Raw genomic sequence first — 21662 nt, forward strand, 5'->3', positions numbered from 1 at the left:
GGGGGGGTGAGTGGGTGAGTGGCTGGATAACTTTGCTGAGTAAAACCCAGGACAGCTCTTTTTACTTCAGTCCATCTTCCATATTTGGGAGGGTTGCGGGTTTTACTCAGCGCCTTTATGCAGCTAACTCAGTAATCTTGCTTCGTGAAATAGGGTTTAGCTAAGGAGTCACTCCTAAGTCACGAGACAGGATCAACCCAACTGACAAAAACCCTGCCTCTCCAGCAATTTTGCAGTGAATTACACACAGTCTTACACACACAGCCTCAGACTGGCTCAGCATTGGCGTGGTCAGAACTGAACACCAGGCCGTGGACCGCATCACTAAACTGAAGCCAGCAGGACAGACCACTTGGTGACCCAGAGACGGAGATTTGAAGCTGTATTTCGCCTAATTGTTCACAAACTTATCTTTGAAACCACTGAATCAGACTCCTGGAGTGGTATCCTCATCTGTTGTGTTGTCATGATCATTTAAAAAAAAAAAAAAACCATGGGAAACAATTTGATTGATTGCCTGAGGTCTTTAAGGAGCCTGCTGTATCACTAATGAGATTGTCAGGGCTGACTGCTCCACGAATACTCTTCGAATTGTTGTTGTTTTGCTTTACAGCGGACAGGCTTTGAAAAAAAATCAATGTGCTCTCTTACTTTAATGTAATGATGAGCTGTATTTCTAGCAAAGCACGGGAATTATGGGCAAAGCAGGTCAAAACAAAAAAAATCGAACCACATGATTGCAGTACTGTTGTCACTGAGCAAAAATGCACTGTGTCCTCTTCACTTGCTCGTGCCAATCAATCAGCACGGGGGGACACACCTACTGTGAGATCGTTAGCCCTCTGCACCAGCTAAAATTGTACATTACCAATAGCACTGGTGGAGAAAGACTTGAACATGATTTGAGGGCTTATGTTCCGTGGGAGAGGGGCGGTTTAATATTCTGACGGCCAATAAAAGCAGGGCTAGTGGGCTAATTCAAAGCTAATTAAAAAAAATTAAGGGGTGGGCTTGCGGCCCTGAAACGGTTCAGCGCAAGTAATTTGGATGCCCGCTAAACCGGATGGCGAGATCAACTGGAAATCACGTTTGTTTTTGCTAATTGTAATGTAGTTTTAATGAATATTCTTCGCTGACCGGGATGAATAGCCCGTGTGTCACATACAGCCTCATAATTAAGGAGAGTCAACATTTTAAGTGAAAAGCAATGTGTCCTTGCTTCACATTATAACAGGAATTTCATGTGTCCAGAGTTAGTCAGCTAGTTAGTCACCTGTGTGGGACAATCATACCAGACAACCATAGACCTACTACCGAGAAGCATCTTGTCCCTTCCTGATTTTGGGTCGGTTTAAATTTTGGGGTCAGTTGTCTTTGAACATGTCGCATGTACCGAAATAGAAATAACTTTTTGTGCACCAATATACGAGAGACCAATATACACAGAATACATGCTGTCAGTTTCCCGCTCTTTTTTTTGCCCTAGGCCTGACAGAATTTGACGCCGAAGGGCAGCCCTTTTTGGTGTTTCGCCACCAGAGGATCATTCAAGTCATTGATTGGCTGAAGAATTTACACACTTTGTCCTGAAGGCTTTTTAATTTTTAATTTTTTTAATTGGCTGACTTGAAAGGAAACCACAAATACCTGCAGACACAGTGGCCCTCCAGATGTTTCACAAGCCTTTAAAAAAATGTTTTAAACATCAGCAGAGAACGCGACCTTGATAATCTCTCACAATTTGCTGATAATTTATATGCTGCTAAAATTATATGACACACAAATAAATGACCATCTTCTGCGCTGGATGACGTATGTATGTTTTTTTATATGATGGTTACGGAGACATTGTACTTTTCCAACAATTCATTTTTGTCCTCTGTAGGGGATTATAATATCAAGAACCATATACAGTGAGTGCCATAATTAATTGGGCAGTGACACATTTTTTGTTATTTTGGTTCTGTACTCTAGTGATGAACTAAACTGTTGACTTGGGCATGCCCAGGGTTGTTGCAATGTTCCTGATTTCCTGATTGATTGATTTTCATTTCTGAGCCTTATGACGGCCAGCTTAATTTGCATCGACACTGCTGTCTTCCTCATGTTGTCACACCCCAACAACAATCTCCAAAGGTAATTGCAAAGTCTAGAATCAAGACTAGACATCAACAGCTCTCTTTTGCATTCACTAATGACACAAATGAATACACCTGCCTAACGAAACACATCTGTGAAGCCAATTCAAAAAATACTTGTAGTACCTTAAAATGGGAAGACCATGTACAAAAGGTTCTATAATTTCTAAACGGTTCATCCGATATGTATGAAAATACCCTCAAATTAAAGCTGACAGTCTGCACTTCAACCTCATTATCATTGTATCCTTTCAAACTCAAAGTGCTAGAGTACAGAACCAAAATAACAAAAAATGTATCACTGTCCAATGAACCATCGTGCTCACTGTATTCTACCATGCTGAAACCTGTTGTTCAATGAAGACATACAAATAAATAATATTTTTGAAACTATTTTCACATGTTTTTCTCATCCAAGACACACTTGTATATGTTAAAATGTAAATATTTTAACTTTTTTCTAGGATATGTACATGTTTTCCTTGCTGCGCGAGTTGGTACACAGTCATCTTTTCCTGGGGGAAAAATATAATTATTCTTTACAATGCCTAGCTGTATTTTCAGTGTAATCAATATCTCTTGTCCAAGAGAGAATTTTCCTAAAAAAGTAAAAAAATAAAAAATAAATAAATAAAGAAAATGTTTATTTGTCTACTATTTAAAAAGACATACTAGCCTATACGTGCAAAAGCATACACATATAATATTTCACAGTGAAATGCGTATTTTTCCTCCAGCGTATTTTTTGTAATTTATTTATTTATTTATTTTGTCACACGGAAGTGAGCTCCGGAGCCGTAAACATGCAGTATTTGGGGGCGCTGTTACTTTCATACGCAGCGGTGTAGCAGGAGACAGCGACACCACAGCCCAGAGCAGGGATTCCCAAGGCCGGTTAGGTCCTTTAAAAACACAAGCAGTCAAAGTATTGCAGGGAGCCTAGAGAGAATAAACACGGAAAGAAACAGGAGAACAATCTCCATCCATCCTTTATAGTGATCCTGTGTACTGGGAAAGCTTCGTTGTATTCGATCTGATCCAACATTTTTCCGTGAGACCGGTGAGTTGTGGCTCGGTAACGGTGTTGATGTGGACGGCTTTTCGGGGTTTAATGGAGCCTCGTCTCGCCAGTTTCATTGTTGCTTTGTTCTTGGCAGCAGCCATTTTTAATCAGCACAGCTAGCCGTCTCCTCTCTTCCGCGCTTCTCGCTTTTTAGGGAAAAACGGCAGGTTTGGGCCATAATTGCGCAATTTCTACCGTTTTTTCATAGGCAAGTATTTATTTAGTATTGTGATCTTAACGGTGCATGTTTGCACTCTGGGGGTTCGGCTCCAAACTTTATTAATCTAATGTAGTCGGTTTTGCTAGCTTCCTATCTGCAGTTTTGTTTTGTGAAATAAGGTTTCCGGGCTTCAGGCAACAACGGTGTTCGTCCTAAAGTCTTTTTTTGTAAGTTGTCTTAATTCCCTTAACCTTATCCTGTGTTAATCGAGATAAATCTTTAGTGATAGCTGAAGTGCTAGCTGATTAGCTGCCCGTACGGTTGCGAAATCGCAACTGTTTTGCTGTGAAATGGCTATAGTACGCTAGGCTAAGCTGGATGTGCGTTTCGGGTCGTGCTAGCCGAGCAGCTATATTTCATCCTGAAACACGGCGAATATCTGCGGACTTTTCCTGTCTTGGTGAGGCTAACGTTAGCTTTACGTTCTGCGTTTATGGTTATCCAGTTGAATGTGTGTTTATTTTTCCCGATGTTGTAGCGCAGTCCAAATCGAGCTGGAAGTACTTGGGAATATTGGTAAGGCAAGCGGGCTGATCGCGAACCTAACGCCTGATGATTTCGTTTTTATGAGGGCCTTGGTGTACGGCTAACGTTAGCCTGGTAAATAGTTTCTAGTCAGATCTGCCATTATGAGCACATTTACATAACGTTGGCTAACAATCTTAGGTAACCTTACGTTAACTAACTCATTTGTTGTCCAACATCCGAAAACTGAAAGAATTGTGATAAATTGGGACGCGCGTTTCCCTTAGGAGAGAAACACCATCGGTTTTCTATGCTTTGCTTTCTGACCAGTTACCTAACTAATCTGTGCCATTTTGATCTGAATTTCGCCTCGGTTAGTCTTTGATTTTAACGTGAACTAGCTCACATTGACCCACGTAGATAAACCGACATAGTTTAGTTACTGAAATATGTTTTACAAGGTCGAGATTGTTAACCAGCCGGAAGACAAAATTGTATGAAATTGTCTAAGTCTTGCAGTGTGAGAATGTGAGCCAACCAAGTGGCTAACTAACTTGTATTGGTGGTGTTGATTACGTTATTAATTTAGCTGTCTAGATAAATATGGATATGATAAAGGACACTGTGCATCCGTAAATTGAAATAGCGTAACATTAGCTAGCATTGGTTACCCAAGGTAGCTAACGCTATATCCGTCATTGCTCTGTCTGTTAACGGTGTTTTCTGACTGGTTTGCTAGTGCCTGCACAGTGTTTTTTTAAAGGGCTCTTCGTGTTCGTACACAGAACAGTCGGTGTTTTGCTGAACTCCGTCGCCAGCGAGCTGGTTGGATCCTGCCTTTGGGAATGACAAAATGGACGTGAAAGTCTAGGTATCCGGTCGCAAGCGCAACGGGGAGCATTTCAGGACCGGAGCTCCTCTAGCTATATTAGCTAGCTGGCTAACACCCTTATCCCAGAGGAACGGTGTCAGTGTTCAGGCGATTAGCCCGTTTTATTCCCGAGGGGAAACTCACTGTCCCGTATATCACCCCGGCCCGAACGGGGGCTTTATCACGGGGATAAGCATCTGTTCCCTGATCACTAATGTTAGCTAGGGGGGAGTGGGGGTGTTTAAGCCCTGTAGATATTGCTAGTAGCTTGCTAACGTAAATTAGTAAAAATCACAAGCCAGTTCCTGAATTTGATCTTGCGTGGCTAGTTAATCAACAGTCTTTCCTATTGATGTACTTCAAGTGTACAAAGGCGCAGCTGTTGTGGGGGTAAAATGGCTGAAAAATGTCCACAAAAATGGTCTGATTCTTGTATGTTTGGTTGACCAGGGCAACCAAGGTGAGCTGCTGTGGAGTAGGCCGGCGAACGTTGACATTTTAAACTCGAAATTTATTTTTCAGATGCATTTTTATATGAATTGATGCAAATAGTAATCGTTACTGCTACAAGCATGTCTTAAAACATCGACGGAACATGTTGTACATTTAACGTCTAGTATTAGAGATGTGGACGTCTCCATGTTGTAATATATTGACCAGTATGTTCCGTTGAACATATGAGATCTCCATTTTGGATAAGACCCCCTCTCGGTTTGTTCCAGTGTTATGCAAACCTAGAAAGTTTTGTTTTTTTGTGTGAATGCTTCCGCAAATTTTAATTTCATGGTATTTCATCTCTTGATTGACATAAGTACATTTACGTGCTATCTTTTAGAATCTCCGGTCTCCCCACCGTGGTCTGGCCATATAATTAAACTGGTTTTTGCCACAGAAATGGTGAATAAGGGTTTAAGTCTAGAATTAGACCCCATGATTTTCTTTGGCTTGGGTAGGGGTGGACAATAAATGTTATTCAATAGTAGTGTTTATGCCCGCATTAACACACGCATACATACATACACACATGAACACACACACATACATATAGTGAATTCACTTGGCTGCATTTATGCCATTCTTTTAAGGGTATTTAAAAACCCATCATGAGGACTAGGTCAGTAGTGTGTAGATGGGAGAACAGGTCATTTTATTAGGTTTGTCTTCTACACACTAAAATGAGTGCTCACTTTTGGCTTTTCCAAATTAAACATACGCTTGCACGTGTCAAAGAATGTCTTTGGGGATCATCCCACCAGAGGGCAATGCATGCGTTAAGCCTAGCCTCTAATACTAATATTCCGTTAAACAAGGCCATATCTCAGATTTTGTCCAGAAGCATATTTTCTGTGTTGAGGCCCCCCCCCCCACCCAGCCGAAAGTGCCTATTTTAAACTGCGTTAATGAGTAAACTGCTTAGGTTGCCAGAAAAAGACGGTTGTTTACTCATTAGCTACGGAAGGTACGTGACGTACTTCCTGCGAGCAGCCCAAAGAGGGGCATCCCTCTGCTGTCGTCTTCTGGCGGGTTCTGGGGTCGGCTGGTGGACCCCCTGGACCGCCGCCCACCGCGGCAGGCCTGCCCGACCCTGCCAGGAGCGGCCCTCGGGGCGGGGCGGGCCGACGGGCGCAGCCGGCCGGCCCTCTTATTGGGGCTGTCAAAGCCGTTAAAGTTCCAGCTTCCAGCCCTGTACCCCCCCCCCCCCCCAGATGATTAAACCTCGGGGTGATTGAGACTTTGGTCCATCTCAGAATTTACCTGGTAACTTTACCTCATCGCTCTTACTGATGCGCTAGCAGTGGCGCGTTTTCTCTGAGCCTTAATCTGAAACGTTTTATGAAGGCACGGAAATCTGATAGATATGTGGGGGGTGGGGTGGGTGGGGGGGGGGCGGCGGGGGGGGGGGGGGGGGGGGGGGGGCGGCGGTGGCGGTTTGGCTCAAGAAAAGCCGTCAGCACAGGTAGCTAAATGCAGCTCCTCACGGCTGCGTAATTAAATGGACGTTTTTCGGTTTTCTCTCTGAATCGGCAGCTTTCTCCGCGAGGTTTACTTTCGGTGGAACGCGATATTTTTAAAGGCCCTCGCTGAAGTCTGCAGAAACCCAGTGACCCCGCGTTCGCTTTTTTTTATTTTTGGAGATATTATCCTGGGGCCCAGGAGGGTCAGTCAGGGGAAACTGCTCAGCTTTAGGGAAACTCGTAAGGTTGTGGCGGTTGTATACAGGGTTATTTTTTTTATTTTTTATCCTAGAGGTCTCAAATCTTTCTTTTTCTTTTGTTTTCTGTCGGCATGCTTTTCTGTTGCACTGGGCACAGCTCTCCATTGGTTCAAACTCATTAAATTTAAGCTGTTTTGTGAAAATTTGAATGCTTATTGTTGGGTAAGATGTCTTGTTCTACTCAGAGGCAATTGTCGTGTGAATACTCCTTTAATGTCGTTGGATATTAATGCCAGGTGGTTTTTATTATGCAAACTCTATAGAGTATTAAGCACATTAAGCTTTGTTGTTTTGTTTGCTAACCCTTTTTGTCCCGTTTTGTTTTTTTTTAAAAAGCTCTCTCTCTGTCTTCCACAGAAACAAAGGCCCATAGGAAGAGGAGCAAAGAAAAACTTCCATACTCGATGACATTTCATCGCAATGTCCGATCGTTTAGGGCAAATTTCCAAGTCCAAGGATGGGAAAAGCAAGTATTCCTCGCTCAGCTTGTTTGATAAGTACAAGGGAAAGTCAATAGAAACTCAGAAAACTACAGGTAAGGCGCCTCACAAAGCTTTGCACTGCAATTACTGTGGATATGGGGTTCATTCGCTGTGAACACGGGGGTCATTTTCTGTGGACACGGGGTTCGTTTTCTGTGGACACGGGGTTCGTTTTCTGTGGACACGGGGTTCGTTTTCTGTGGACACGGGGTTCGTTTTCTGTGGACACGGGGTTCGTTTTCTGTGGACACGGGGTTCGTTTTCTGTGGACACGGGGTTCGTTTTCTGTGGACACGGGGTTCGTTTTCTGTGGACACGGGGTTCGTTTTCTGTGGACACGGGGTTCGTTTTCTGTGGACACGGGGTTCGTTTTCTGTGGACACGGGGTTCGTTTTCTGTGGACACGGGGTTCGTTTTCTGTGGACACGGGGTTCGTTTTCTGTGGACACGGGGTTCGTTTTCTGTGGACACGGGGTTCGTTTTCTGTGGACACGGGGTTCGTTCGCTGTGGACACGGGGTTCGTTTTCTGTGGACACGGGGTTCGTTCGCCGTGATGTTGGTCCCTCCCCCTCCTGTGTTATTGGAGGCGTGAGGGTTGTGGTATAGCTGAATGGCTTGTTTGGGCCTATGGTTTGGCTGTTGCGTGACACGGGACCGTGCCTGGTTAAACTCGCCCCCCCCCCCCCTTCCACAGTTGTTCCTCGACATGGCCTGCAGAGTCTCGGCAAAGTTGCCACAGCCCGGCGGATGCCCCCCCCCGCGCACCTCCCGAGCCTGAAGTCCGAAAACAAAGGAAACGACCCCAATGTGATTATCGTGCCCAAAGACGGAACAGGATGGGCAAACAAGCAGGAACAACCAGATCAAAAGAGGTGAGGGTGAGGGGGAGTGGGGGGGGGGGGGGTCGGTCGGTCGGTCGGTCTGCGGTGCTTTGTGTGGGTGGACTCTAAGGTTACCTCTGAATGTTTAATTTTCAGTGTGTGAGGAGAGAGTCTAGTGAAATGGGCGTGTGTGTGTGTGGCGCGCATATATGCTTATTTGTGAGCCTGTGTGCACGTGAGTTTCTGTCTGTATACATGCATGTGTGTGAACCCCAAGTGTTGCAGCCAGCCTGTGCTGTACCTGTGTGTGTGTGTGTGTGTGTGTATATGTGCGAGTCTGTGTGTGTACCCGTGTGTGTCTGTATGTGCGAGTGTGTATGTACCTGTGTGTGTGTATGTGTTCCTGTGTGGGCGGCGGCAGCAGCAGCAGCGGCGGCGGCGAGGACACGCTGGAGGATGGGGTGTTTGGTGCAGGGAACAGCCTGTAAAATGTGCTGTGTGAGGACTGCGCTTCAGCAGTCAACACTGCCCTGCGCTTCACACCTGTTTATTAGTGCAGCATAGTCTCCGTGGACAAACCAAACCCGATTCCATTTATTCACACACTCTGTCTGGCAGGAATGTTATCTGTAACAAAAAAATATATATATAAATATCAGTAACAAAAATAAATTAATAAATAAAAATGCTTGGTAGATCTTCCGGCTGTTTCTGGAGGCACAGGGAATAGGCAGAAACGAGATCTGCTGGAAGTATTTTCTTTTTTTTTTCCCGATTTAAATTTATCGGGTGGGTTTTGTAAGTATGCGGCTACCCGTGCTTTAATTTCTGTGGAATATCTGCAGATCTTGTTGAATATCTGGTTTGTGTAAATCGGTTATGATTTTGTAAAAACGTTCTTCAAACGAGGATGTGCAGTCCCTGGCGCGGGTCTCGGACACGCCCATCGCGTCCGTGTAAGGAGAGGAGGCGAACGCGTTCGTAAACGAGCGCTTTGTCGTTCTCCTACGCATCGGCGGTTCCTGGGGCCACAGGACAGGCAGCGGGATTTTGAAGCTGGGTAGCCCATGGACAGGAGAAAGGGCCGCATCTTGCACAAATGCTTTGTGATGCTGGTTATAAGATGTTTTTTTTATTTAAACTGTGTGCAGTAATGGGGGTGGGGGTGGGGTATGGTTTCCTGGATATGCTGTGGGTTGCAAAAAAAATCAGAATTTTTTTATTTAATAGTATTTTAAATGTGCATTAGCTTCAAAGGGAGCGTGTGATTTATTAGCCTCCGTACCGTAGCCTGTCGGGCTTAGCGCACGGCTGTGATCACGGCCCTGGGTTTCACTCTTTCCCCCCCTCTCACCGCCCCCCCCCCCCCCCCCCTTCTCGCCCCACAGTTCTACTGCATCAACCACACAGCCGCTGGAGTCGCTGCCTCCGCTGCCTTCTCAGAAATCTGTCTCCAATCTTCAGAAGCCGACTCTGCTAGCGAGCCAGGAGGTGGGTCCGCCGGTCGCGCTTTTAGCGGGGACGCTAGGCTCCCGCTAACGCCGCTCTGCTTCGCTCGCGTTTGACCTCCGATAAGATGCACCCCTTTCAAATGAGAAATTCACTTGTATTTGCTGGAAAAATAGATCAAATTTGGCTTTTTTTTTTTTTTGCAGCTATTAGCACTAGTATTGGAACAGTCTAGGTTGTGATGTCACTAGGTTGGTCTGTCTCGGCTGCTCAAGCTTTCACTGAGCTCAGCGATGAGCCGTGAGAGGGGAAAGTGGAGAACCCAAGGGGGGTCCGTTTGTGTTGCCCCGGGATACTCAAATGCGACCTGCTGTTGCCGCAGGTTACGAGTCCCGTAACAGGCCTACCGTTGCCATGGGTTGCGAAGCCTGTACCAGGCCTACTGTTGCTGTGGGTTATGAATCCTGTACCCTGCCTGCTGTTGCCGAGGGTTATGAAACCCGCATCAGGCCTGCTATTGCCGTGGGTTACGAAGGCCATACCAGGCCTCCTGTTGCCGTGGGTTACGAAGGCCGTACCAAGCCTGCTGTTGCCGTGGGTTACGAAGGCCGTTACCAGGCCCGCTGTTGCTGTGGGTAATGAAGGCCGTTACCAGGCCTGCTGTTGCCGTGGGTTACGAAGGCCGTTACCAGGCCTGCTGTTGCTGTGGGTAACGAAGGCCGTTACCAGGCCTGCAGTTGCTGTGGGTGCGAAGCCCGAACCAGGCCTGCTGTTGCCGAGGGTTACGAAGCCCATACCAGACCTGCTGTTGCCGTGGGATACGAAGCCCGTACCAGGCCTACTGTTGCTGCGGGATACGAAGGCCATACCAGTCCTGCTGTTGGTTCCGTTTCTCGAACAGCAGGGTAGGTGGTGGCAGAGAAACATAGCCACTTTCGGCGAAGCGCAGTGGTCCACTCTGGAGCCGTTGCCAATAGCAACACAAGGCAAAAGACAATTGAGTGGTGGTTTTTTCAAACAAAAATCTGTTTCCTCTTCACCCCTTCCCCTATTTTGTAGCACATTTCTGTGTTTTGTGGTGATAAAAAAGCTGGAGGTGGTCCTCTGAGGACGAATGAACAATTTTAAAACAGATTACCAAACAAAGTGGGTGCAAATCCAGAAACATCCGTATAAAATAAGGCGAGGGCCCTCGAGGGCAAAAGTGCTTTTCTCTCCGTTCTTTATTCATTATGAACTGAACCGCGCAATAAAACGCCCGGCGTTTCAGCCAAAGCCTTCCTTCCTCAGGGACGTGTTGCGTGGTGACATCATCATCATCATCATCATCATCAGTGTCGTCTTGCTCGTTACTAACGTTCCTTTTCTGGTGTGGCTTCCCCCACAGAACACAAACACTGGTGGACCAAAGCAATGGGCACAACTAAACGGAAAGGCAGTAGAACAAGATGGTGAGTGTCTGTCCGTCAAACGTAGCTCCTCCCCCCCCCCCCCCCCCCCCCCCCCCACACCATCTGCACTCGATTGTAATGAGACCGCAACCCAAACGCTGTGGGTGGACTTAATGTCAGACCGTTCTGTCCTTTCTTTTATAATCTAATGTTTTTTTTTTTTTTTTTTTTAATTTGTTCCTGCGTTTCGGTTTTAAAATTTCACAGCATGGAAAAATGTAGTCGGGGCGGGGAAGAGATGGATCAAAAGTAACGCTTGGCTCTGTAATTGTTGGTCTGTGCGGGTAAATGTCACGGGTTCTCTGAAGCCTGTGGGTCGTCTTTTCGGGTAAACGGACGTAAATCTTTCACAACCGTAATGATGAACGTCGCGAGACGCAGGGGTCCGTAAACCTTTGCATCCGCAGCCGGTTCGGTCAGAAGCTCTCGCCTCGCTTGCTGTTGCTATGACGATGCTGACTGACACCCCCGCAGTCTCATCCTTTTTATGCTTCGGATTCTCTTTTTTTTTTTTTTTTTTTTTTCAGGTTAAGTACCCTGCTCAAGGATGCGCTTCCACTTTAGGACTCGAGCAGGACACTGCTGTTGCGCCCTTGAGCAAGATGCTTAACCCGAATCGCTTCAGGTTAATTTACGTTTTGGGCATTTAACAGATGGACAAATTTACACTGTTACACTGTATCCATTTGTACAGTCGGATACTTTCCGAAGCGGTTCAGGTTAAGTACCTTTGCTCGAGGGTAATGCCCCGTTTAGGAATTGAACCCGTGACCTCCTGCCACCCCCCCGCCCCCTCTGCTCCAGGTTCAAGGGCCTCAAGCCGACTGCAGCCCTTCTCTCACGAGGAATTTCCGACGCTGAAGGCAGCTGGGGAACAGGACAAGGCCGTCAAGGAAAGAAGCGCCTTCGATCTGTCGTATGGGCCCGGACCAAGCCTCCGCCCCCAGAGTAAGTACTGAGCTATAGAGCTGAGCTACGCTGAGAGCTGAGAGACACTGCAGATCTGTCGTATGGGCCCAGACCAAGCCTCTGCCCCCAGAGTAAGGCACTTCCTGTTCGGGGGCCGCCTCCCAGGAGGCCGCGCTTCCCCAGAACGCGCTCGGGCTTGGGGTCGATGTTAGCGTGTTAGTTTGTCAAAACGAATGTCCTTAATGTCATTAATGTACACCTAAGGCTCCAGTGTAAAGCTGTGGTCTTGGAGGGCCGCGTTGTCTGCTGGTTTTCTGGGTGTCCTCAGCACATGCTAAGTCATTGGTCGTCTGAGGAATCCACGCGCCTTGTTCTCAAGGCCTTAACTGGCAGCTGATTGAAAGGAAAACGGGAAAACCTGCAGACACCGCGACCCGCTTGGGGTTCAGTTTGGCCCCCTTGGGGTTCAGTTTGGCCCCCTTGGGGTTCAGTTTGGCCCCCCTGGGGTTCAGTTTGGCCCCCCTGGGGTTCAGTTTGGCCCCCCTGGGGTTCAGTTTGGCCCCCCTGGGGTTCAGTTTGGCCCCCCTGGGGTTCAGTTTGACCCCCTTGGGGTTCAGTTTGGCACCCCTGACCCGAGGGAATCAGTGTTTTAATGTGTCTGGTGTGAGTGACCTATACTCTTTGCCAGGGCAGCCCGACCCTGGTCCTGGGGATATACCCTCCCATAGGTTACCACTTCAACCCTAATTTAATTTAGCACTCCTAATTGTAATTAACAGCTCAGTGAGGTCTGTAGATCGAGGTGCACTTTGTTAGGGTTGGAGTGAAGACCTACAGGACAGTAGATCTCTAGCTGTAGAGTGAGGTGCACTTTGTTAGGGTTGGAGTGAAAACCTACAGGACAGTAGATCTCTAGCTGTAGATCGTGGTACACTTTGTTAGGGTTGGAGTGAAAACCTACAGGACAGTAGATTTCTAGCTGTAGAGTGAGGTGCACCTTGTTAGGGTTGCAGTGAAGACCTACAGGACTGTAGATCTCCAGGACCAGGGTCAGGCAAGCTGTTCGATTGGGTAACCACGTAAGATGTCGAGCGTAGTAGAGGCTGAGCTTTACATCGCGCGCGGAGAACCTGCACAGACATTCCCCTCGAGCCCCGTCGCCATGGTTTCACTCGCCTCGTACCCGATGGCGATCGTTATGTAAGGGGGACCCGGCTCTGCGTTCTCGGCGCGGAACTGAACGGCCCCCCTCCTGGGACGCGAAGCTCCCCGACGAGACGCGCTCGCAGCCGGCGTCGTTGCTATCGGAGACCGCGGGAGCCTGCGTGGAACAGCTTTGTGTCCTGTAAGGATAATAAGGGCTTAACGAACAGAATCTGGCCCTTTTTTTGGCTGGACCGCAACCGCGGAGCCAGCCCTGCAAACGCGAATGTCTGTGACTGACTGACTGAGTGAGTGATGAAGTTACACCATTGGTCGTCCCGAGTTAAGAAGTCACACCATTGGTCGGCCAGATCACGTGTTTTAGGTCCAGCCGTATACTAGGTTTTAACCTTGGTCTTGTTTCTGAATAGGTGAACAGGAGACGGGCCCTCCTGATGCATTTTTGTGTTTATTTAAAGGGGGGGGGTGAAGCGGAGAGGGTTAGAGGGACGGGATTGTGGTACGGTGGGGCGTCGTGGCGGTGGGGTTGAGCGTGTGGGGTTGTGTGGGGCTGTGCCACACGGCCCCCCCACCCCACCCGCCCGCGCGCGTAGCTTCTGTGTGAACGTGCGAGAGGCGGATGTTCCCGTTGCAGAGCGTGTGTTTGGCGGTTAGAGCCGCATGTGTGTGGGTTCGAGGCCCGTAATGACGATGCCCGTTCTCCCCCCCCCCCGCAGACGTGACGAGCTGGCGGGAGGGAGGAGGGAGGAACCTGCACCCCCCCTCGGCGCCCGCGCCGCTCTCCTCCGAACCCGAGGCCAGGAGCGGCGGGCCGGCTGAGGCGTCGGCGCCCCCTCCCCCGCCCCCCGCCGCGGCCCCCGCAGCCGCCGCCGTCGCCGCCCCCCCTCCCCCTCCCCCCGCCGCCTCCGCCGCCGCCGAGCCCAAGGACCCCGCCCTCCGCCCCGCCCTGTCCCTCAGGCGGAGCGCCCCCTCAGTCCTGCAGTACCAGCAGCACCACCCCACCACCGTCTACCACGACATGCTGCCCGCCTTCGTAAGTACCGGGGGGGGGGGTTCTGCTTTCCTAAGTCCCCAACGGGGGTACCCCGCTTTTGTAAGTCCTGCAGTGGGGGTTCCCTACTTTAAGCACCCTGCTTTTGTATGTACCCCAGTGGGGGCACCCTGCTTTTGTAAGTGCCCCAGGGGAGCCCACTGCTTTTGTAAGTACCCCAGGGGGGCACCCTGCCTTCATAAGTACCCCACGGGGGGCTTTGGGGGTTCCAGCAGCGTAGTGATAAGATTAAAAAGCAGCAGCAGTCTGTTAAAGGCTCCTTACGGTTTGCCCTCAGGCATATAGTGGATTCCTGCATTCATGCCTCCTGAAAGTGAAGCGTTTGTAGTAATTGGCATGATCGTGCTGTTTGTCGTTGGCGTGACCTGCACTGTAAGTTCTGTCTTTTAGTGTTTTATGTTCAGCGTTTTCAGATGAGATGACAGGCAGTGGCTTTTTAAATGGTTTTTTCTTTGAGGCGGTACATGTTAATTAGCTTTTAGATTGCAGTTAAATGGAATGTTTTGCCTTCAGGCTTGTGTGTGTGTGTGTGTGAGTGTGAGTTTAAGGTGACCCATAGGTTGACGTGTGAACATGGGTCCCGTAGCTGATGGGGGGGGTCCCGTAGCTGATGGGGGGGGGGGGTCCCGTAGCTGATGGGGGAGGCCCCGTAGCTGATGGGGGGGGTCCCGTAGCTGATGGGGGAGGTCCCATAGCTGATGGGGGAGCTCCCGCTGCACTCTAACCCCGCTGTCTTTGCAGATGTGTCCCAAAGAGAATCGGGACTCGCCCTCGTCCCAGGACCACGGGCCCGCGGCCGTGGTGGCCCCGGTGCGATTCGAAGCGCGGCCCACGTTCAGACCGCCGTTCCCCGGCCCCGAAACCGTCAAGTAAGCCACGCCCCCCCACGCGCCTCCTTTCCCTCACAGGAAGTGCCTCACGCGGTCGCGTTGGGGAAACTCACGGAAAAGCCAGTTGACAGTTCTTAATACGCTTTTTAAAAAAAAATGTTGTTTTACATGCAGAGCATTAAAAAGAAGAGTTTACAGGTGGGTTCCCAACCTGTTTTAATCTCTCTCGCTCTTTTGCTCTCCCTCTCTCTCTCCCCCCTCTCTCTCTCTCTCTGCTCTCTCCTCCTCTCTTGCTCTGCTCTCTCTCTGCCCCTCTCTCTCTCATTCTGCTCTCTCTCTCCCTCTCTCTCTCGCTCTGCTCTCTTCCCCCCCCTCTCTGTCTCTCTCCCTCGCTCCTTCCCTCCCCTGCCCGTGTAGCGGAGAGGTCAGGCGGGAGAACCGCTTCACCCGCGGCCCCGCTCGGCCCTCGTCGCGGCCCATCCGTCGCCCCGGCGACCGCGCCCCTCGTCCCGCCATCATCAACCCCGAGGACCTGAAGGACCTGGACGACCTGGACAACGACTGCGAGGACGGCTGGGCAGGTGAGCCGCTCGAGCCCGGAGTCCGCTCACAACCGCGACGCGACCGTGGTGTGCGTTCACAACCGCGACGCGACCGTGGTGTGCGTTCACAACCGCGACGCGACCGTGGTGTGCGTTCACAACCGCGACGCGACCGTGGTGTGCGTTCACAACCGCGACTCGACCGTGGTGTGCGTTCACAACCGCGACGCGACCGTGGTGTGCGTTCACAACCGCGACTCGACTGTGGAGTCCGTTTACAACTGAGACTCGACTACGGTGTCTGTTTAAAACCACAGTGGCCCTCTGTGCATTAAACTCAACTCAAGTTTCAGTTTATTAAAACTGTGCCAGTCTTCTGCGTGTTAAACTGAAACCTGAGTTCAACACACAGAAGATTGTTGTGGTTTTAAGCTCAGCTAAAACTGCAACAGTCTTCTGTGTGTTAAACTCAGGTTTCAGTTTATTGAATCCGCACCAGTCCGTGTGTTAAACTCAACTTGGGTTTTGGTTTATTAAAACTGCGTCTGTCTGTCTTGGTGTTAAATTGCCTCTGACATGCATGCCTGGGGTTGGTACGCCTCATGTTTATGTATTTCTTGTGTAATTCATCTCATCTGTGCTATTGGCCTGCCCTGGTCTCCTTGGTTACAGTGCGTTTGGGTTCACAAATAGCACATTAAATGTCCTTAACCTTGAATCTTGTTCCTCCTCCTTGTTATTTATTATCCACGATTTTGCTAATTTACTCATTTAAATGCAGTTTTGTAAAATTGATTGCCAGTCTGCATTGTGTTGGCTGCAATAATTGAAAGGATTGCCAGTTTAGAGCCAAAATGGCCGTCCTTGAGCCGCTGTGGGGCCGTTTGAGGATACAGCCAGTACAAACTTGAGCAGATGGAGGAGTTTCTGTGCTAGGGGGAAGGGAAAAAAAAGAAAAGGAAAGTGGCGTTCCTCGCTCCTCGTGGGATTGGCTGTGCTTACGGCAAGCGCTGCTGTCGCAGTGGGGCTGCTCTGCTCCCCGTGAGAGAGCTCCGGGCCTCTGAAACGTGTCTGCTTCTGTCGCAGGGCTCCACGAGGAGGTGGACTACAGCGAGAAACTGAAGTTCAGCGACGACGAGGAGGAGCACGCGTGCAACGAGAAGAACAAGAAGTGGTAGGTCTGGCCCCTCTGCACCACCCCTCAGAGTCTTACCTCCTCTGCGTGACTGTCCGTGACGTGCAGCTGGTAACTGACGTTATCAGTCCGTGATGAGTAGCTGGTGATTGATGCGGGTGGTTGGTGGTGATGAGTAGCTGGTGATGGATGCTGTTGGTTGGTGGTGATGAGTAGCTGGTGATTGATGCGGTTGGTTGGTGGTGATGAGTAGCTGGTGATGGATGCTGTTGGTTGGTGGTGGTGTGTCGTTGGTGATGGATGCTGTTGGTTGGTGGTGATGAGTAGCTGGTGATGGATGCGGTTGGTTAGTGGTGATGAGTAGCTGGTGATTGATGCGGGTGGTTAGTGGTGATGAGTAGCTGGTGATTGATGCTGTTGGTTGGTGGTGATGAGTAGCTGGTGATTGCTGTTGGTTAGTGGTGATGAGTAGCTGGTGATTGATGCGGTTGGTTGGTGGTGATGAGTAGCTGGTGATGGATGCGGTTGGTTGGTGGTGATGAGTAGCTGGTGATTGACCACGCCTGTGTTTTATGGACAGGGTGGATTGGGAGCACGGGAGGGAACGCCAGTCCTCCCTCAGTTCGGGAGAGGGAGTGTACATCCAGGACGGCCTCGAGGACGAAGGACACCACCGCTACCCGGACCAGCAGCCCCCCAGGAAGACCAGCGGCAGGTTCACCCCTGCTGAGCACGCCCCCGCCCTGGTAAGACCCACCGAAAACGCACCGGGGCGCAACTGAGCTTACCTACGGGACACCGCTGCCAGTGTAGCGCCAGCGCCTAAACACTTAGCCTGTCGTTCTTACCCAGCCGTGTTTCAATCTCCAAATAACGTAATGTGCTGGGAAGAACTGCCCTGAAGCTGAGGAGCATTGTTCTTCATTAATCGCTGAGGCAGAAGCACATTTTGGGGAGTTGGGGGGTGGGGAGGGGGGGTGCACTGTGCTTTAAGCCAGTCTCTGAATTGCCCACACTGCGTTGGGGATGGGGATCTAGCTTTGGTCCCATCCCCCGGCATGTTCACGGGTAGCTGTGTGCTGTAAATGGTTAAAGAACTGGACTGGCAGCTCCAAGGTTGTGGGTTCGATTCCCGAGTGAGATCCTTGTGGGTTGTAGTCTTGATCCAAGGTATTAAACGGAATTGCTTCAGCAAATCTTCAGCTCAAACTTTATATACCTCACTTCCTTTTTGAGGGTTCCGGCCTGGTTTTTGCCCAGTTTTTCCTTGTGTTGCTCAGTAAAGCGTCTGTGACCGTTCTCTGTCTGTACCAGACCTGGGTCAAAAAAGTGTTTCTTTTGTTTTCAAATACTTTTTCGCCAAATACTTTTTCTGCGCTCTGTTGATCTTGCCTGGTGTAACTGAACCTGCCAATATGACCAGAAGGCAGGGTTTTGCACTTTTTGAGAGTATTTCCTTGGTTCCAACACACCAGACAAGATCAGTAAAGCGTAAAAAAAAAAAAGAATTTGAGTCCAAAACAAATGCGTATTTGACCCAGGTCTGGTCTACACATATAAAATTGATTTGATTTAGTAAACGGATTGTTAGCGTGAAGATCGCGAGCGGCGTGATTCCCTCGTGGATAAGAGCGCCGGCTTGTTGTTGTCCGCTCCCCCCCCCCCTCCCCAGCAGAAAGCGGGCGTGAGCGGCGGTCTCCACCGCGGCGAGTCGGTGGAGGAGAAGGACGAGCAGCAGCAGCAGCAGCCGCGGCCGGCTGCGCGCGGGAAGTTCGTCTCCCCGGAGCTCTCCGAGGCGGTGGAGCGGGCGCGGCGGCGGCGGGAGGAGCAGGAGCGGCGCGCCCGGGAGGAGCGCCTGGCCGCCTGCGCCGCGAAGCTCAAGAAGCTGGACGAGAAGTTCGGCAAGAGCGAGAGGCCCCCGCCCCGGGCCGAGGGGGCCCCGCGGGAGCCCGACGGCAAGGAGCCGCCGCCCTCCCCGCCGGGGAAGGACTCCCCGAAACTCCCCCAGGAGAGCTGGCAGTACGCTACCAAAGGTGAGCGCCCAGCGGTTCTTTTTCTCTCTGCTGACCTGGTTTGCGTCATCGGAACGGCCGTTCATGCCAACTTTTTTTAGAACTTGAGGTTATGTGTAGTGGGGGCTGTGACACAGTTGACACAGACTTCAGATACCCTGCTGTTAATTGGGAATTGATGACGGGACAAGGAAAAAGGAAGAATTTTTAAATGTTGTAAATGACAATTTTTTTGGCACTGTATGTCAATCAGCCTACGAGAGGGAAATGAATTCTGGATGTCGTGCTTTGTAATAACACTGACAGAACTTGCAGCACAGGGGTAGTGGAGCCACTTGGGTCAAATGGACATTCCGTGGTTGGTTTTGGCAATTTGAGAGGGTGTCCTCTAAGTCCAGAATTTTTCATAGGTTCCAAAGGGTTATTCTTGATGCGCATGTAAATTCATTCCGAAAGTATGAAAATGTAAGTTGGAAAAAGCAGGCTCTGCAGTGGATGAGTAATGCTAAGTATTTGAGAAAAAAAAAGAATAAACTTTATAAGATATATCAAAACGACAGTACTGAGAGTAATCAGGCGGAGTTCTAATAATAGTTCAAACTTTTGTGGTGTGAATTTGTTATGAAGAGTTATGATTTGCATTCCACTATCTATTACATTGTAGGGAACAAGATAAACTAAGATAAGAGACTTGTCCCGAAGGAAATTTGTTTTAGACACGTCTGGTGCTTGCTGTACGAATAGCCTGTGTAGTGTGACATTAGAAGGATGTTTGGAGATTGGGGTGCGGGAAGGGGGATCTTTTGGGGGATAATCAGACTCTCCGACCCCCCTGCAGAGCCAGCGGAGGTTCCCCCAGAGCAGTACGCTGCCCAGGACTACAGAGAGGACGAGCCCGCCAACTACCGCAGCGAGGACGAGGGTCCCGGGCCTGCGTCCCCCGTTCCCGACTACGCGAAGTACCAGAAATCTCTGCCCCCTCGCTTCCAGAAGCAGCACCAGCAGGTGAGGACAACCTCCACCCTGCCCCATGACCCTAGGGTGGACAACCTCCACCCTGCCCCATGACCCTAGGGTGGACAACCTCCACCCTGCCCCACGACATCTCCCTGAAGCCAACTCTAACTTCCTTATCCCATAATCCCCTGGGATTAGAGGGCATGAGCGGACGGGGCGCTACAGTGTTAAAAGGAACAGATGTTTTCCAGATTAGCAGTAAAGGTTTGGACGGTCTTTGTAGTGCAGTGAAAACTCTTTAGTCCGCTGGTTCTTAATTATCATGCAAAATTTTGGGGTAGATCTGAATAATTTTCAGCCATTTTAAAGCCGGAACGATGTTTGTCTGTTGGCTTGTGTATGCTGGGTCGGTTGGTTTTAGCATGGGTTCATTGGGAGTATTGCGTCTGGCTTTATGTAACTGGCTTTTGTATGTTCTGATCTTAACTGTTTTTATCCTTGCATAGAATTGTATAGAATATTAATTTCTTCAGTTTTCCTAGTTCACTCAGTAAGATAATTGGTGCTTTTTCTCCTCTTGGACTATTGATGAGCAAGTTACTGTGCACCCTTTTGGCATTGTACTTTGCCATGGCTCCGTGGGGGGCGGGGGAATGTTCTGCTAGTCTATATGGACTGATCTGATTGGCTGATCTGTGAACTCTTGCCCTCCAGGACCAGGTGTACAAGGTGCCCCACTGGCAGCAGCCAGCAGGGAACCCTGCACAGTCCAGTGCCGCCCACGCCCAGCGTGGGTACTACCCCCCTCACGTGCTGGGTTTCGACCCCCGCTGGATGATGATGCCCCCTTACATGGACCCCCGCATGACGCAGGGGCGCTCCCCCGTGGACTACTACCCCAACCCCGTCCATTCCTCAGGTGGGTGCTGCCTGTGCCATTGACCTGCAGTTTATAAATGTCGTCTCTGAGGTCTCTGGGCAAAATGACTTCCACGTTGGACGTGGATTGCAAATGGGGCAGGTCTTGGCTAACAAATGTCTTGACTTCTTCAGATGATCTCAAATGCTGCAAATGAAATAGCTTGGTGTTATGTTGTGGCAAAGGTTTCCGGCCTCTCAAAATGAGCAAACAAATTTTCAGTTGGTCAGAATTTACCTTTGGGAACTTCCTTGCGCTTTTACTTGTATGCTGTTACTGCAGTGCAGTGATAGTCTGGGGAATAAATGGGGAAAAAAGCCAATTTTCCAGAATCCTCCTTTTTTACTTCTCTCCGCCCACTTTTCCGCCCAGGAATGATGAAGCCCACGATGCAGCAGGACCACCTGAACAGCCCGGGGTCCGCCTCCGACGAGGGCTGCCATCCCAGCATGCTCCAGGAGCGCCGGGCTCCTTCCACCGAGCCGTACCCCATGTGGAGCCAGGACGCCTACCCGCCCGCCCCCACCCGCAGCTTCACCCCGCCCTACCAGCGACAGCACGAGGGCAAGGACGCGAGCCGCTCGGACGACAGGTGAGGGGCCGCCGCGATGGCGGGAGACCGTGGCTGCCTGCGCGACTCGCTTACCTGTTTGCGCATCGGTGAACGCGTCGCAATTTCACCAGAATTGAATTGCCTGACGAACAGCTTTATTGAGTGTCAGATACACTTCCGCGACATCAGTTCCTAGCGTAGCACAGTGGTTAAGGAACTGGGCTTGTAACCGAAAGGTCATAGGTTCAATTCCTGGGTAGGGCACTGCCGTTGTACCCCTGAGCAAGGTACTTAACCTGCATTGCTTCAGTATGTATCTAGCTGTATAAATGGGTACAATGTAAAATGCCATGTAATAGTGTAAGTCAATCTCAATAAGAGTGTCTGCTAAATGTCTGTCATGTAAAAACGTCT

At 49.8% G+C, this 21662-nt stretch overlaps 1 protein-coding gene across 1 annotated transcript in view; it reads left to right on the top strand.

Annotated features, from left to right (window-relative positions):
• Nucleotides 1–2956: 2956 nt before the first annotated feature.
• prrc2b (proline-rich coiled-coil 2B) overlaps nt 2957–21662 on the top strand; it is a 36308-nt gene continuing 17602 nt past the window's right edge. The window contains 15 exon segments of the mRNA XM_035390419.1: nt 2957–3198; nt 7330–7507; nt 8150–8327; nt 9665–9767; nt 11113–11176; nt 11981–12124; nt 13966–14282; nt 15042–15169; nt 15548–15711; nt 16759–16846; nt 17388–17553; nt 18480–18840; nt 19658–19824; nt 20491–20695; nt 21068–21287. Coding sequence (XP_035246310.1) covers nt 7393–7507; nt 8150–8327; nt 9665–9767; nt 11113–11176; nt 11981–12124; nt 13966–14282; nt 15042–15169; nt 15548–15711; nt 16759–16846; nt 17388–17553; nt 18480–18840; nt 19658–19824; nt 20491–20695; nt 21068–21287 — 2420 coding nt within the window. The 5' untranslated portion in view covers nt 2957–3198; nt 7330–7392.

This window comes from Anguilla anguilla, chromosome 14 (assembly GCF_013347855.1).
Source record: "Anguilla anguilla isolate fAngAng1 chromosome 14, fAngAng1.pri, whole genome shotgun sequence".
Lineage (NCBI taxonomy): Eukaryota > Metazoa > Chordata > Actinopteri > Anguilliformes > Anguillidae > Anguilla > Anguilla anguilla.